The following is a 15,313-nucleotide window of genomic DNA, read 5'->3' as shown; positions in this document are numbered from 1 at the left end:
GCACAAGCGTCAAGTTAAGGCAGTTTGGTGAGCTTTTTCTCTTGAAAAAAATTCTTAACCCATTCACAAGTGTTTTCAAAACTGAGTTTCGCATTTCCTGTTGATAAAACGAAAGGACACATCACAAGAATATACATCATATAATCTGATATATCCTTGCTCACTTCTCGACGAAAATTATTTTTAGATTCGTTTGCACTAGTCTGTGTAAAAGCAAAGATCTGTGGCAATGTGCCAGATGATAATTCTTTGGTAAATTTCCACATTTATAGATCCATTATATGTTATGTATTGGTCATAATCTTCGGAAAACCCCTCTCTATTGGAACTTAATTTTTCCCTGTAAGTGTTGTACACCAAATCTTTCAAGTCTACAGAGATTTGCTTATGGGTCCTATAAAAGAGCATCTGTAGTTCTCCATTTAGTTTTGGCAGAATGTGATTGAAGACCCACTCTCTCAGCCTAGCTAAATGTTCTGGGTTTCCATGGTCAACCTTAGACTTATAATCTTTGAGGCAAAAGCAAAGTAGATTTAGCTGAGCCATTGAATTAGACCACCTTTTTTTGTTAGTCATCAGTTTATCATAACGGTTTATTATCGGAGCAAAGAGTTTCTCAAGAAGCTTCCTTAACCCTTTAAGATGTGGCCAAGGCCAATCAGAGGCATTCAGTAAAATGACAGCATATAGCTCTATAAGAATAGCTCCAACCATCAAATCCGTCTGTGACAAGTGCTTGTGCCTTTCTTTTAAAAGGAAAAGCACAGACACAAAAAGGATGGAAGTAAAAGAGAAGAAACGGAAGATGAAACCCCAAGCTGTAAAAAACAAAGGAGCCTTGGTGTAGAAAACATCATAGGCATATCCGAGTTCAACCTCAATCACCTTCCAAGTGTTTTGAGAATCAAGAGAAGCTGAGACCCATCAACCAAAAACCGATGAAGAAATGGGACCCTCTGATTTAGAAAGAGACGTCTAAAAACTTCAAACAGCCGAACTGCTTCTGTTCGTATGGGTCTAATATCGTCCACATCAAGACCAACTATATTCTCTCCATAACGTTTTAGATAATTCTCACGATTTGAGAGGTATACATCTGCTAATTCCTCAAGTAATCTACGTTGCCCTGGGCTTGGACCATAGAGCTTACGTTCAGGCAATGGAGCGTTATTTGCTAATTGCATCACCCATATCCTTTCAGCATATTTAATAAACCCAGCAAGAAGCATTGGAATAGTAAGAAATGACAACCAATTCCCCTTCCAAGACAAGTGAAAGGTGTAGAGTGCCACTCCTAATTGAACAATTAGTCCAAGCAAGTGCCTTAACCATAATTCATTGTCTTGTACTGCGTAAGCTGTAACTGTGTCTTGTCCGCCAAGATGCAACAATAGAAATGGTGCCCAGAATGTTGTGAGCTCATTTTATAATTGGAAATCATTGCCATCACAAGAATTTCTTTGATTATTGGAAATGACACCTAGCGCAATAGTTGCCACTGAATCGTCATCTAAATATGAAAACCAGATAATGATCCTTATCCAAGTTTTAACACTATATCTTCTCCGACTGCCCAAGAGAAGAAGAGACAGTTGCAAGGTGAGACTCACAAGAACCAACACTCGTAGCTCCCAATTATTCCAAAATTTCTGCACAAGGTCTGGAAACACTTGAATAAGCCTTCGCATCTCCAAGAAAACCCAACTGCTAAAAACTTAAACCAAAATTTAAAAGAAAATAAATAATTATATGTTGGCAAGAACAATTCATTAACTAGAATTTAGTTAGCATATACCTCTTCACCAAAGTTATCAAATATGGAAATGGAAAAGATACCCAAAAAAAAAAAAAAACCAAATAAGTTTTTCTAATACGAGTGAGTATATATATATATATATATATGCTACTTTAAATAATTAAATTATTGGGGGTTTAAAAATTTTTTTTTTGGACGTAGGGGTTTAAAATTTTAAATCAATATATTTTGGCAGACAAATCACTCCCTAAAAGGTACCAAATATACTTTGTATTGTTTCTATCTATTCAGTTTCTTCCATCAATTTGTAATTAATGCCTAGGTAATTTTAAATGTTAGTGCCTACAGTCTAATTTTCTGATCATTTGTTCGAGCTTGCTGAACTAATTGTCTTATCTTTTTTAGTCTAAATATAATTTGCATTTTTTTTTTCATAATTCAATATCTACAGCCATGGGGGTAGGGAAGATTTGAATACTGGTTCTCCTAGACAAAACCATTGAATCATCAGCATTTATTTTTGCTTATTTATATATAATTATATTTATATCATATCTATTTTTTTGTTTACATTATAAACATACCTGTTAGCACCATCTTCGTTCAACCTCTGAGTCTTCTAGGTGCAAGCCTATCTTTCTTGGATTAGAGTTTTTTGCACAAGGGTGAAGTATGAATAATTTGCATTGCTCAATGATTTATTCAAAAGAAATGATAAAAGTAAAATAACTACTCATTAAAAAACAAACAAACAAACAAACAAATGGTTAAAACAAATTACTTCCTTGCATGTTGAAAAAGAGCTTATAAAAATATGCATCGGTTGCCTTGGTTAATGGTCTATTCGAAAAGAAAAGAAATATAAAAGTGAAAGTATCATTCTTTATAATAAAAAAATAAGAAGAAGAAATTATTAAAGTTTTTGATTCCTTTCTTGTTGCTAGTTGCTATTAAGGTTGAAAAGCGTTCATGTAGCCCCACCAAGGCATCAACTGGGGAAAGCCAAAAATATTTGGCCGCTTTGCTCAGCCCCACAGATTTGGAACATTGTAGAAGAAAGCATTTGTGGTTTAGGACCAGGGAACTCTTCTGCAGGTCACTCATGAAAGTGGGCAAAAATATAGCTGCCTCGATCAATGATTTATTTAAAAAGATGAGTCTAACCATGATGGCTTGGCTTAACAAAGCTGAGATCCAAAATCAGCGACCCCATGTGGTGAGTTGAGCCTAGCAATCCTCCATGAGATTCAAGGGGCTGAGCTCTCGACAGTTGGGTTGAAATTGACCTTACTAAATTAATTGATTATCAAAGTTGATTAGTTAGTCAAACTCTAGGAAGCACGGTGCAGATTTAGGTTCGGGCGCGAATGTGACGGGATATATTTATTAATTAATTATTAAATATATTTTTTATTTATTTTTTCTATATATTGTTAAGCATTTTTTTTTTCATATAATGGTAAACAAATATCAATTTAAGAGTAATAGTAAATAATAAAGTGAGAATTGAGATGATTTTAGAGTTGTTTTCTTCAAAGTCTGCTGACAAAATGATCTGTTTTGATCTAATCTTTTATGTTTTTTTTAAAAATTTATTTTTAAACAAGTATTTCGGCACATATTGGACCGAATTGGCCCATATCGAACCATTTTAAATTGAATCGGACCATATCAAACCGAATCGGGCCATGTTGAAAAAAAAAAATCGTCCATGGACACGCATGCAACCGCGTCCACGGTCGCACGACACATCTGCGCGAATCTGACTCCGGTGCGCTGGCCAAATTGGCGCACCCATGCTTCCTTGGTCAAACTATGCAATGGTCCAATTAATTATATGACGACCACAACCACATTGCCAATATTAAGTGCAACAGAAAGTAGATTTAGAACACAAGCAATATGATCTTGATGGGGTAAACCTTGACAAAAAAACCCTAATGGGTGGTTTGAAGCTTACCACCAACTTCAAGAATCCACTATGAAAGATTGAAGTTATAATTACAAGGAATATACTATATAGACCCAATCCCAAAGTAGCTACATATGGTAGAACTTACTAACACTATCCAAATGCACCTCAAGTCTGATTTGATCATTCTTTCATGTCAATCTCTTCGGTGCACGAATATCCAATCTATGTTTGACTTCACAATCACCTCCTCTAATTGGTGCAAATGTCTTCACAAGAACACTTTATCTCAAATGAACTAACAATGTAGCTCAGTACAAAACCCTAGACACACATGGTTGCAACAACTTCTCTTAGTTTACAATGTTCTTCTCTATGATGACGGTTATTAAAATTGGTATTGTGCATACCCAATCTATGGTCGTTGGGCTCAACCTCTAATTGGGCTCACAATCTATTTATATTGTGGGCTTTAGATTTCCTACTATGGGTGATCATATGCTCGGCAACCTAAATACACACTTGTTTCCTCAAACCCTTCTCTTTTCCTCACAAAGACGCTCTCCTTTCTCTCTTAGAGCGGTTGCTCTTTTTCTCTCACTTTTCTCTCCAGAATTGCCAACCCCCTCTTCCTCACCAGCTTCTCCTATTTATAGGCCAAGGTAAGTGGAGGTGTCATGATTACTCCCCCTTACTAGTGCGAATGGGGGTCTAATTCCATCGTCTTTAGGTGGGTGAGGTGGTAGTGGCATTGGAACTGATTCCCACCTTCAAGAGCCTACTTGGTAGCGATATCACTTAAGGCAACATCAAGAAGCCGAGACATTGTTTTGCCAAGCAATCACACACCCGACCAAGTTAAGATTGATTAGGTGTGATCCACTTTTGACGCTCCAAGTAACATGGTCCGGTTATGTTTATTAGGCTCATACTAGGTCTTAAGGGGTGCTTGGGTCAAGGTCATGAGTCTGACGGGGAAAGGGCTAGGTGTTACATCCCAAGGTCAGGGCCCAAGGCCCAACGGGCCTGGGTCCCTATCCCGTACAATGTTATGAGGCTAGAGTCCGAGGCCCAATGACCCCAAGGCATTCCCCATACAAGTATTTAAACCTTTTGAACCCTAGTGCATGAATCCCAAGTTAGCCAAGTCATCATGTGCCACAACAACAAAAATTTAGAAAACCTATGGCTCAATTGGTCAAATAGAGTCAAGCTTGGCATTGAGATTTAATGAACCTCAATCTATCAAGTGGAGTCAAGCCTTGTATAGAGGCAGTGATTCTTCCACATTTTTTAGAAGATTATTGAGCTATTTTCTTGTGACTTTAATGTAGTTCTTCAACACAATCTTGGACACTAAAAACTAACAACTCAATTACATCAAAAATGCATTTTGACATGGATTTTCCAACACATACAATGTTTGACCCTAATAACCTCCCCATTTGGCAATCCATGACAAAACCATAAAAGAATACATGAATGACATAAATACATTCTACTCAAATTACAAGAAAAATAGGCTTAATCTAAACTAGAACTCTAGAAAACATTTGTAAGAACAGAGCTCTTAGTCTTGAATGGCTTTAACTTGTCTTTCTTGAAATGCACTTAAACAAGAAGTATTAAAAGTACCATGTGGAATATAAGAAGTTCAAATAACTGCTCAATAAAACCAAACACATGCACATATCAATAAGCATTAAGAACAAGACATGTGGAAAAGATACACAATATCAATAAAAGAACCGTGTATATGTATCTGAAAAATCGTTACAAAAACCAAGGTGCAAGAGTTATAAAAAGTAAAAACCAAAAAGTACATCATACATGTGTGTGTGTGTGTGTGTGTATTGTGGGAGGGTAATAAATGGCCCATTGTCCCCAACGCCACTCACCGAGGAGAATTTCATCCGAAATTGGCTTGCCGAGGAGAACTTGCCTAAGGTATATGGCCAAGGAACCATAATGCCTGGGGATTCTCCAAGGCTAAGCACATTCCTCAAGATATGACACTAATTACGAGGAATAACTGTAATGGCGATGTCAAAAGAAGAAAATAGGGGCCCACGCACTAATTGATGAAGTGATCAGTATGAATAGTGGGCTAGACACATACTCCCACTATGATTCTAAAAAGGGAATATGATGTCTAACAGAGCAGAGCCCCTATCATAGCATGCCCATTGCTTACATCCCTATAAACAGGGGAAAACCCCATAGTGGAAGGGGTTCAGAAAAATTGGGAAGGATACACAAAGAGAGAGAAATTGGGTATCGGAGAGAAATCTCCCAGTTCTCCACTGTTGCACGTTTGTGTTTAAGGAAGAAACCAACTTAGGTAATCTTATATGTGAGTATTTTTTGGCCCAATATCACCTCTCTTGTTTCTGGGTCTGGTCTCCTTGGATTTCCCATTGTGAGCTATCCCTTCATTCCCACATAAAAATTAATTGTGACATTCATCTATTCCAACTGAGGTTGACTCAACCCCTACACCTTCTGTAGCTGATCTGTTGAGAATGCAACAATAAACCTCCACCCTTGGCTTCAGAAAGCATCCCACCATTTTGGGAATGCAACAATCAAAAAACTTTGTATAGGAAGTCACTATCCTCACTTTGGCAACCAAAGCAGAATAAAACTGGAGCAGTTGCACTGGATTCACTTTGTATCATTCTATCCTCCACAAATCCATGAAAGGGTGACTGCAAAACTGGTTCCAGGTCCAATAAGAATAAGGGGAAGTGATGGTGGCGGGGGGGTGGAAGGGTTCCTTTCTGAAACCATGCTGGAATAAAAATGCATGTTCTTGCTAGAATTTAAGTATATATACAGGTAATATGATCATATGAGGTTGCACCAGCCATTCATATGGCAACTGGACAGACAGGAAGTCCGATAATACCTAGATTACATATAATAATAATTCACTAAAGAGAGAACCTAATCTCACCTGGAGCATCTAAGAGAAACAAAGAATAGATTATGAAGATTGGTTGGATTGTTAAGATAATTCATAATTTTAATAAGCTATTCAATGTCTATAAAGGTTTCCTCAAAAGCCCATATAAAAGGATAAACAGAAAATTAATAATAAAAAAATCACATTTTTCCTTTATTTACAGGAAACAAAATTGCTTGGATTGTTCAGATAATTCATAATTTTAATAAGCTATTTGATGTCTAAAAAGTTTTCCCTCAAAAGCCCATATAAAAGGATAAATAGAAAATTAATAAATAAATAAAAATGACATTTTTCCTCTTACTACAGGAAACATAATAAGACAGCAATATGTTACACATGAGAAAGCACCAATTGCGTCTCATCTACATGTGCCTGCTTATATATAATGTTCTTTGATCTTCCCAAAAGCCCTCAATTATATCAGACAAATTTCTTGAATCGCATAAAAATCAAGGCTTAGAAATGAAACATAAAAAATTTGACACATGATTATCTCATGCAGTGTTCAGCAGATTTATGAACAAATAATAACAACACAAAAACAAACAAAGGAGGGAACAGTGCAATACATTTATTTGAAATCACCTCAAGAACAGTTCTTCGCTCCTTCTGATTGTATTGCTATAGATCATCTCTTCCTTCTGGTGAAGCAAAATATTGAAGTCTTTATGGAGTTGTTGCAAAATAACTCAACCTGCAATATTGATCTTATCAGCATACAAGATAAATCTAAGAGCAGAAAAATCTTCCAGAAATGCAACCAGTAGAAATCCAGTAGCATGGAGAAACCACGTTTAGAATGAAAAATGATTTCAATTGAATTTTTTTTTTCCTTCGAAAAATGGAAATATTTTGAGGAATTATTGGTTATAAGCCTGAATTTTCACCATTATTAATTTCCAATCCGATCAGGTGTTTTATGAAAATCAAGAATTTTTTTGGGGCTTTGCCAATACTGGGCTTAGTAATAAACAAAAATAACCAAATTGTTTAAAAAGACTTTTATTCTAGAAATGGGGATTGAAGGTTAATCTTCTGAACTAGTGAATGCAGAAGAAACAGCAAGCAGTACAAAGCATATTTCTGCAACCTCACCTAGTCACATGCACCAAGCAATTTAATCAAACATTAGATAGGTCAGTTCTGCTGATTAAAAATTTTCATGTAAAGATGATAACCTTGTTAAAAAAGTGAGTGATGGGATACACATTGCTATCTGAATGAATGAACTTTGCTGTGGGAATTCTTTCAGGTAATGAATAGATTGTTCTCCAAACAGAACATGTGATGCAGTTCTACAACGGAGTGATGTCTTTCTTCCTGAAAGAAATTTCTGGTAATCAGTAGATAGTTCTCTGAACCAAACATGTGATGCAGTTCTTAAAAGGAACAATGTCATTTCCTGCAGTGTTGGAAGTAGATGACAACAACTTGGTTGATGAAGGCTTTGCAACAATGCAGTTTCGTTGTATTTAGTATTTTCCTATGCTTGCTTGGTAGCAGACTAGCAGTGCCATAAGGAATTCCTTTTTTATTGGTTGGTTAGTGGTGGCTACCAATCTCTTTGACATGCTTAAAACTGTGTGTTTTTAATCAACCAAGTCATCCTGCAGCTCGGCCCATTTCTAATGGCTTCAGATCTAATCCAATAGACATGATCTTTATGCCATGTCACCAATAATCACCGCAAGAACACCTTCCATCCTTGAAATTGTGAAATCGGCTATTATCCCTCACAATGATCTCTCTGCCAACTATCTTTGATATAAACTTAATCGCTATGTGGCAGTCCACACAGACACGAATATTCTTTGTTACTCGAATTGTTGTTCCTGCAGAAGTGCTGATGATGCCAAATCCTATAGCGAGCCTTTCGCTATGGCTACACAGTAAGTATCTCTTCTGCTCCTCGTCAACATCATGGAGCACCTCTTTTGTGTCGGGAACATATCCCTCTCGCTCCATCTGCTCTAGTAAAACTTTCAGTGCCTCATTTATTCTTTCATAATACGGATGGGATTCATCTCCAGCCACAAAAGCATGAACCTTGTTGCTAACTTCAATCCAGCTGCAAGCTGGTTTCTTTTTCATGCCCTTCTTTCTCATGGAGATTCTCAAATTTGCTACATCTTTCCATCTCCTGGCAGCAGAATATATATTTGACAATAAAATGTATGCTCCCATGTTCTCAGGATCAACCCTGAATATTTTCCCAGCTACCTTTTCTGCCAATTCAACAGTCTTGTGAACTCTACAGGCAGCCAACAATGTTGACCAGACACTTCCTGTCGGTCTTATATGCATGTTACAGATAAACTTATAAGCTTCCTCCAACCTTCCAGCTCGACCCAGAAGGTCTGCAACAGCAGCATAATGCTCCAAGCCTGGAACTATTCCAAAATCCTGGGTCATACTATTAAAATATTTCCAAGCTTCATCTACCAATCCAGCATGGCTGCAGGCAGTCAACACAGCCACAAAAGCCACATCATTGGGTTTTACTCCCTCCTTTTCCATCTGCTTAAATAAGGCAATGGCATCATGGGCATGCCCGTGCAAGGCATATCCCATGATTATGGCTGTCCATGAGACCATGTCATGCTGCTCCATCTTATAAAAAATCCTCCTAGCTATCCTAATGTTCCCACACTTGGCATACATGTCCACAAGGGAGCTAGCTATAAACACGTTATCATCGAATCCCCCCCTAATTATGTATCCATGTAACTGCTTCCCCAAATGTAGCGATGTCAGGTGAGAACAAGCTGGCATAATACTTGAAAAGGAAACATGCCTTGGCTTAATTTTAGCCTTCAACATTTTCTGAAAGAATTGCAAGCCTTCATCAAACAGACCGTTTTGTACACACCCTGCAATTATAGAGTTCCATGAAATGCTATCACGCTGAGGTAAGAGATTGAAGACCCGACATGAATCTTCCACACGAGTACACTTTGCATACATGTCAATTAAGCTACTTCCAATGAACAAATCTGCATCAAACCCATGTCTTATGGCATACCCATGGATTTCCTTCCCCTTTCTTACATTCACATATTCTGCAAAGATAGGAAGGACACTTGACAAAGTGAAGGAATCCGGCTTCAAGTTGGCACCCCCCATCTCCCTAATCATTGCTAAAGCTTCTTCATACATTCCATTTTGTGCATTTCCTGCAATCACAGTATTCCAAGAAACAAGATCCCTGTTTGGCATCAAATCAAAAATCTTTCTCACACTATCCATTCTAAAAGCCCTTGTGCCTCCCATTCTCTTATAACTATCATTCATTTGAAACAACTCATCCTTAATTTGGTTCAAGTTAACACTATGATCAATACCCATGATCTGTTTTTCAAAATTATTTATCAATTCATTTGAATTACCATTATCAAAATTATTGTTTATCAAAGACTCACCAACACCCTTTTCTCTATTTGCATTCCTATCAAAGCATAGCATCCCTGCCTCACTTTCTAACTCCTCAGACACAATTCTACAACTCAATTCCCTACATTTTCCTATTTCCCTTCTCTCAGGAGTTTTATCGAACACGTGGCGCACGCCCCTCTCACACATGCTTTCAAACTTAGAATACATACTCATAAGCGCATTGCCAGTGTACAAATCGAAATCCATACCAAGCCTTACAATGCAGGCGTGGACCGACTCGCCCAACCTCAAGTCCATCAACAACGTGCATGATTTCAGGACAGAAGGGAAAACATGGCAATCAGGATACTTGCCTGAAGCCCGCATTTGGATAAACGAAGCCAAAGATTGGTGGGAAAGGCCATGGGAAGTGTAGCATCTGATGATGGATTTCCAAGCAAGAGTGGGAGGAGAATGGAGGGCGTTGAAGACAAGAAGTGAGTGATGCAAAAGCTTAAAGTTTGAGTAAATGGAGAGGAGAATAGAGAGGTGAGTGGAACATGGGGATTTGGTTTTGAGGATTTGGGCATGGAGTTGTTTGGCTTGGGACTTGGTTTTGATGGTGGATGGGTTTTTGAGGAGGGTTTTGAGAAGGGTTTGAGTTGAGGTCATTGGTTCGAGGAGATGGTATTTTGTCAACGGGCATTATGGTGGTGGCGGTGGAGATGTGGAAAACGCTACTACTAGAGCCTAGCGATTAATCTGGGTGAAATGTTACAGAATTTTTTTTTTTTTTTTTTTTGGGGGGGGGGGGGGGGTAAAATCTAACTAACGCCAATCAAGCTCAAAATTTTTTAAAACTTACTAATCTGATTTTTAAAACCAATTTTGTCTCAAAAAACTGTTAAATCAATTATTCATTTTTCTAAATTGTCTTAAGGACTAAGGCTATGTTTGTTTCAGGTGTAAATGAAATTTGGAAAATGTTTTACACCTGAAATTACGGTCAAACTGAAAATACATTTAAGTTTACCGTAAAATACTTCCCCCAAACCCGGAATTCATTTTACACGTTGATTTTACCTTCATTATCATTTGCACTCCTCACTCACTCTCCTTGTGAGAGTTGGCTGGTATTAGCTTAAATCTGAGCGTACGTGAATGGAATTTATCCCTCTTTTTTGCGGGTGATTTAAACCGTAGAAGATTTTGTTAGAAATACAAGATTCTTAATGAAATGTTTCATATTCTTACCCAAATGGACATTGTTGTGTCTTTATTCTTTTTCGTCCAAGTGAAAAAAGAAAGATTTCCTTTAAACAAAGTTTTTCTTCAAACTAATTCCAACCCTCTATTCCACTCTAACTTAACTTTCAACCCATTTCAATTAATTGCATCAATTTCAATCAATTCTGCTATATTCAAGCAACTATGTAAACAAAGCTTTATTGTTTTTTAAAAAACCCAATTATCTACTTTATTCACCTATTACATGTCTCTTTCTAAATTTTTCATCAAGATTTTTTTATTTCCATCTATTTTACTCACTATATTACTTTTTTTTTTTTTAGTTTCTTGTTTTCGTATTAGAGTTGGTTCTCTTTGAAGGTTCTTGAAATCAAGAGGGACAGTAAATTTATGGGTAATCGTTTTAAGGTTTTGAATGCGATGTTATAAGAGTATTCTTGGCCATTGAAAAATAAAATAAAGCGAGAAAAAATGTGGTTAGACAGAATATAAGAAATGTAGCTAAAGGGATACGTCAGTTGAAGAACTAGTCTAGTTCAATTAATTAGTACAATACAATTGTGGGAGGAGGAAGCTTATAGGCTCGAACCGAGGAGCAATTGGACCTGACTATTCATCAACTTAGGCACAACACAATAAGGATAATCTAGATAGTGAAACCGAGGAAGGCGGCCCGCCTGAAGAGCTTGAGGAGCATACGCTCCTCGGGAGACTATAGACAAACCACCAAGGTCATATGACTGAATGCTAAGAAAGGAAGTAGAGACGTGCAAGCAATGGGAGGAGAAAGCTTCAAGATAAAGCACCCATCACCTCCACATTTTATGCACTGTACCAACTCAGCCTGCCGCATTAATGGTAAAATGACCTCTAAATAGTGCCCCCACAGTCTACATCCTACTCTACCACCACCAGCAAAGAAACGATGGGACAAGTATTCAAGGGAGGATCAACGACCATTCAAGTGGAAGGCTAGGATGCAATCCCAGTAGCTATATATATAGTAAGAAATATCCTCCTAGAAAAGGGATTAAAAAGGGAGAAATAGAGAGTAAAGGGAGAGGAATTAAGAATTGTATAATCGAGAAGCGTGTAATCCAAAGAACCATTGTTCCTCGGCTAGCCCAAGGAAGAACTTGAATAGGAATCCTTGTTCTTCTTTCTATTATTCTCTTCTAAAATTGTTGTCTTAGACTGTTTCCTTTCTTTAAATCACCAAGTGAAGTAGTTAAGGCTCAAAAGGTTGGCCTTGATAACCCATCTTTACAAATTAATTGCATCAAGCCTGGTTTTGAGTCCATTCCTCTCTTAATTAGGCTTCATAATCGATTACGTCCTTTACAATTGGCACCGTTAATGGGAAGGTTACCTTAAATCTTTACTCATATTTTTGAGTGATTAAGAAATGGCAAACTCAAGAAGAAGTGTAACTATGGTTCAAAGTGAAGGACAAGAGTCAGTAGGGTCCAGTCATAGGGATGAGTTTGTGAACCTTAAAAGGGATCAAGCTCTAGCACAGTCTCCTAGCATAAGGGCTAAACCTATTCATTTACTTCACATAAGTTGAAGCCACTATGTGTCCTCAAGGCACATTCCAAAGACCAGGAGATGCATGATCTCGGAGTGGAGGTTTGTCATCTATGACAACGGCTTCGTCAAAGGGTGCATATAAGGGAGTCTAGGAGCAGTTCACCAAGCCCAAGTTCCAACTTTGTAGATAAGAGGGGCTATAAACGGAGAACTAGGAGTCCGCAAGTTGAGATCCATGCAACACCGTTTCATTCGATGGGGGGAGAGAGGCATCCTCATAGAAGACATAGAACACCTCCCTCAAGAAGCTTGGGGGGTGATGCCATGAGCGCCTTATGTCAAATTTCTCAGTCCCCTTTCTCTTGCTATATTGAGGATGTTAAGTTGTCGCACTATTTTACGTAGCCAATGTTTACCATTTATAATGGAAAGATAGACCTGGTGGAGCATGTAAGTCAATTTAATCAGAGGATGGCCATTCGCTCTAGAAACAAGGCCTTTATGTGCAAGGTTTTCCTTTCCAGTCTCAAACCCATGGCCATGAGATGATTTGATGGGTTAGAGGAAGGGTCCATAAGGTCATATGAAGAATTAACAAGGGCTTTCGGTGCCTGGTTTGTTATGTGCAGTAGGGTCCCCAAACCCTTAGATTCCCTGCTTTCTATGGCAATGAGGGAGGGGGAGTCTCTGAAAACATATTTGGACAAATATTGGGAACTCTTCAATGAGATTAATCGAGACTTCGATGATGTGGCAATCTGAACCTTTAGAATGGGGCTCCTATTAATTCAGACTTAAGAAAATCCCTTACCATGTAGCCTACTTGTGGTATGCACCAACTAATGGACAGAGTAGAGGAGCACAAAAGGGTGGAAGATGACCAATCTTAGGGTAAAGGAAAAGCGAAGGTCTTCATTCCTAAGCAAAGAGACCCTTGGCCTGATCGTTTCAGCCCCAACAAGCTGAGGAGGGAGTTTTTCAATCAAGCACCCCAGAATAATGCACAAGCAGTGAATTCTATATTCAAGGAGCTCGTGTACTGGGTGCTGGAGAAGATTAAAAACAAGCCGTATTTCAAGTGGCTGAACAAGATAGGGGGGATCCCACCAAGTTAAATCAGAACCTATAATGCTAGTATCATCAAGACCAAGGTCATACGACTGAAGATTGCAGGACACTGCGTGATTTTTTGGATCGATTAGCTAAAGTTGGAAAGCTGAAGCAGTTTATGCACCAACCATCTGGGCGAGGAGAGTAATCAAGCTCTAGTCTCTAAAGGGATTTGACACTGCCCCTATCTTTGGGGACCATTAACGTTATTTTTGCTGCTCCAAAAAGGGAGATTGGTATCTCATTTGGGTTGACGGCCATTTCTCCATAACTAACAGCTAGAGAAGAGCGCAAGAAGTCTAAGTGGAGTAAGAGCGAAGGATTTTTTGAGGCAGATAAGGTAAGCACTTTCCAACCCCATGATGACGCTCTCGTGGTTACACTCCGGATTTGAGGATTTGACGTGAAAAGAGTGATGATAAATCAAGGAAATGGAGCTGAGATCATGCATCCAAATCTATATAAGGGGCTAGGGTTAAAGCCCGAGGATCTCAGTAAGTACGATATCTCCTTAGTTGGATTTGATAAAAAGATAGTTACCCTCATGGGGATGATCAGGTTGCCAGTGCAGACGGGAAACGAGATAGTTGAAGTGGATTTCATCGTAGTAGATGCCTATTCTCCTTACATTGCTATTTTGACAAGGCCTTGGCTCCATGCAATGGAGACCTTATCCTCCAACCTGCATGTGAAAGTAAAGTACCCAACTGAAGGGTTTGTTAGGGAGTTATTGGGATGCCAAACAGTTACAAGGCAATGCATGGTTGCTGCGATGAGGCATCAAGCACTACAAATCAGTCATCTGGACTCAAGCCTCACTGCATAGCAATTAGCAACAGGTGAGAAGAGGGCTCCGAATGAGACGGGGAAAGCCAATATACAATGTGAAGAATTGGAAAAAGTGATCCTTGGGGCAGACAAGGAGAAATATTTCCAAGTAGGGACATAACTATCGTCAACCAAAAAGGTTCAACTGCTGGCCTTCCTAAGGAATAACTTGGATGTTTTTGCATGGATCATGTATGAAGTCCCGAGAGTCAATTCGAATTTTTTATGCCATCACCTTAATGTGAACCCAACAGCAATACCGAGGAAGCAACAACCCTAGCGTTCCTTTAAGGAACACGTGGATGTAGAAAAAGAAGAAGTTAATAAGCTGAAAAGGGTAGGAGCTATCAAAGAAGTATTTTACCTTGAATGGTTGGCCAATACTATTGTGGTTAGGAAGAAAACAGGCAAGTGGAGAGTATTTGTGAACTTTACCGACCTTAATAAGGCCTGCCCCAAATATCCCTTCTTGGTTGAAGGATCGATTAGCTCATCGATGCGACCTTTGGTCATCCTTGAATGAGCTTTCTAGATGCTTTCCAGGATTATCTTCAAATCCTATTAGCGTTGCCCAACCAGGAAAAACTGC

The 15,313-nt window shown here is 38.4% G+C and overlaps 1 protein-coding gene across 2 annotated transcripts; it reads right to left on the bottom strand.

The window, feature by feature from the left end:
• Positions 1-5,317: 5,317 nt before the first annotated feature.
• LOC115975813 (putative pentatricopeptide repeat-containing protein At3g23330) lies at positions 5,318-10,780 on the bottom strand. 2 transcript variants are annotated; one of them, XM_031096813.1, is made up of 3 exons: positions 7,815-10,780; positions 7,206-7,330; positions 5,318-6,384 (listed from the first exon to the last, which is right to left on the bottom strand). In XM_031096813.1, the coding sequence occupies exon 1, from the start codon at positions 10,678-10,680 to the stop codon at positions 8,308-8,310; it is 2,373 nt and encodes a 790-aa protein (XP_030952673.1). In that variant the 5' UTR covers positions 10,681-10,780; the 3' UTR covers positions 5,318-6,384; positions 7,206-7,330; positions 7,815-8,307. The 2 variants fall into 2 exon arrangements, with proteins under 2 accessions (XP_030952673.1, XP_030952672.1); XM_031096812.1 differs by lacking the exon at positions 5,318-6,384 and having other exon boundaries at positions 6,936-7,330.
• Positions 10,781-15,313: the final 4,533 nt, after the last annotated feature.

The sequence above is a fragment of the Quercus lobata genome, chromosome 2 (assembly GCF_001633185.2).
Source record: "Quercus lobata isolate SW786 chromosome 2, ValleyOak3.0 Primary Assembly, whole genome shotgun sequence".
NCBI lineage: Eukaryota > Viridiplantae > Streptophyta > Magnoliopsida > Fagales > Fagaceae > Quercus > Quercus lobata.
The sequence above is the reverse complement of the archived record's forward strand: the minus strand, read 5'-3'. Positions and strand labels throughout refer to the sequence as shown.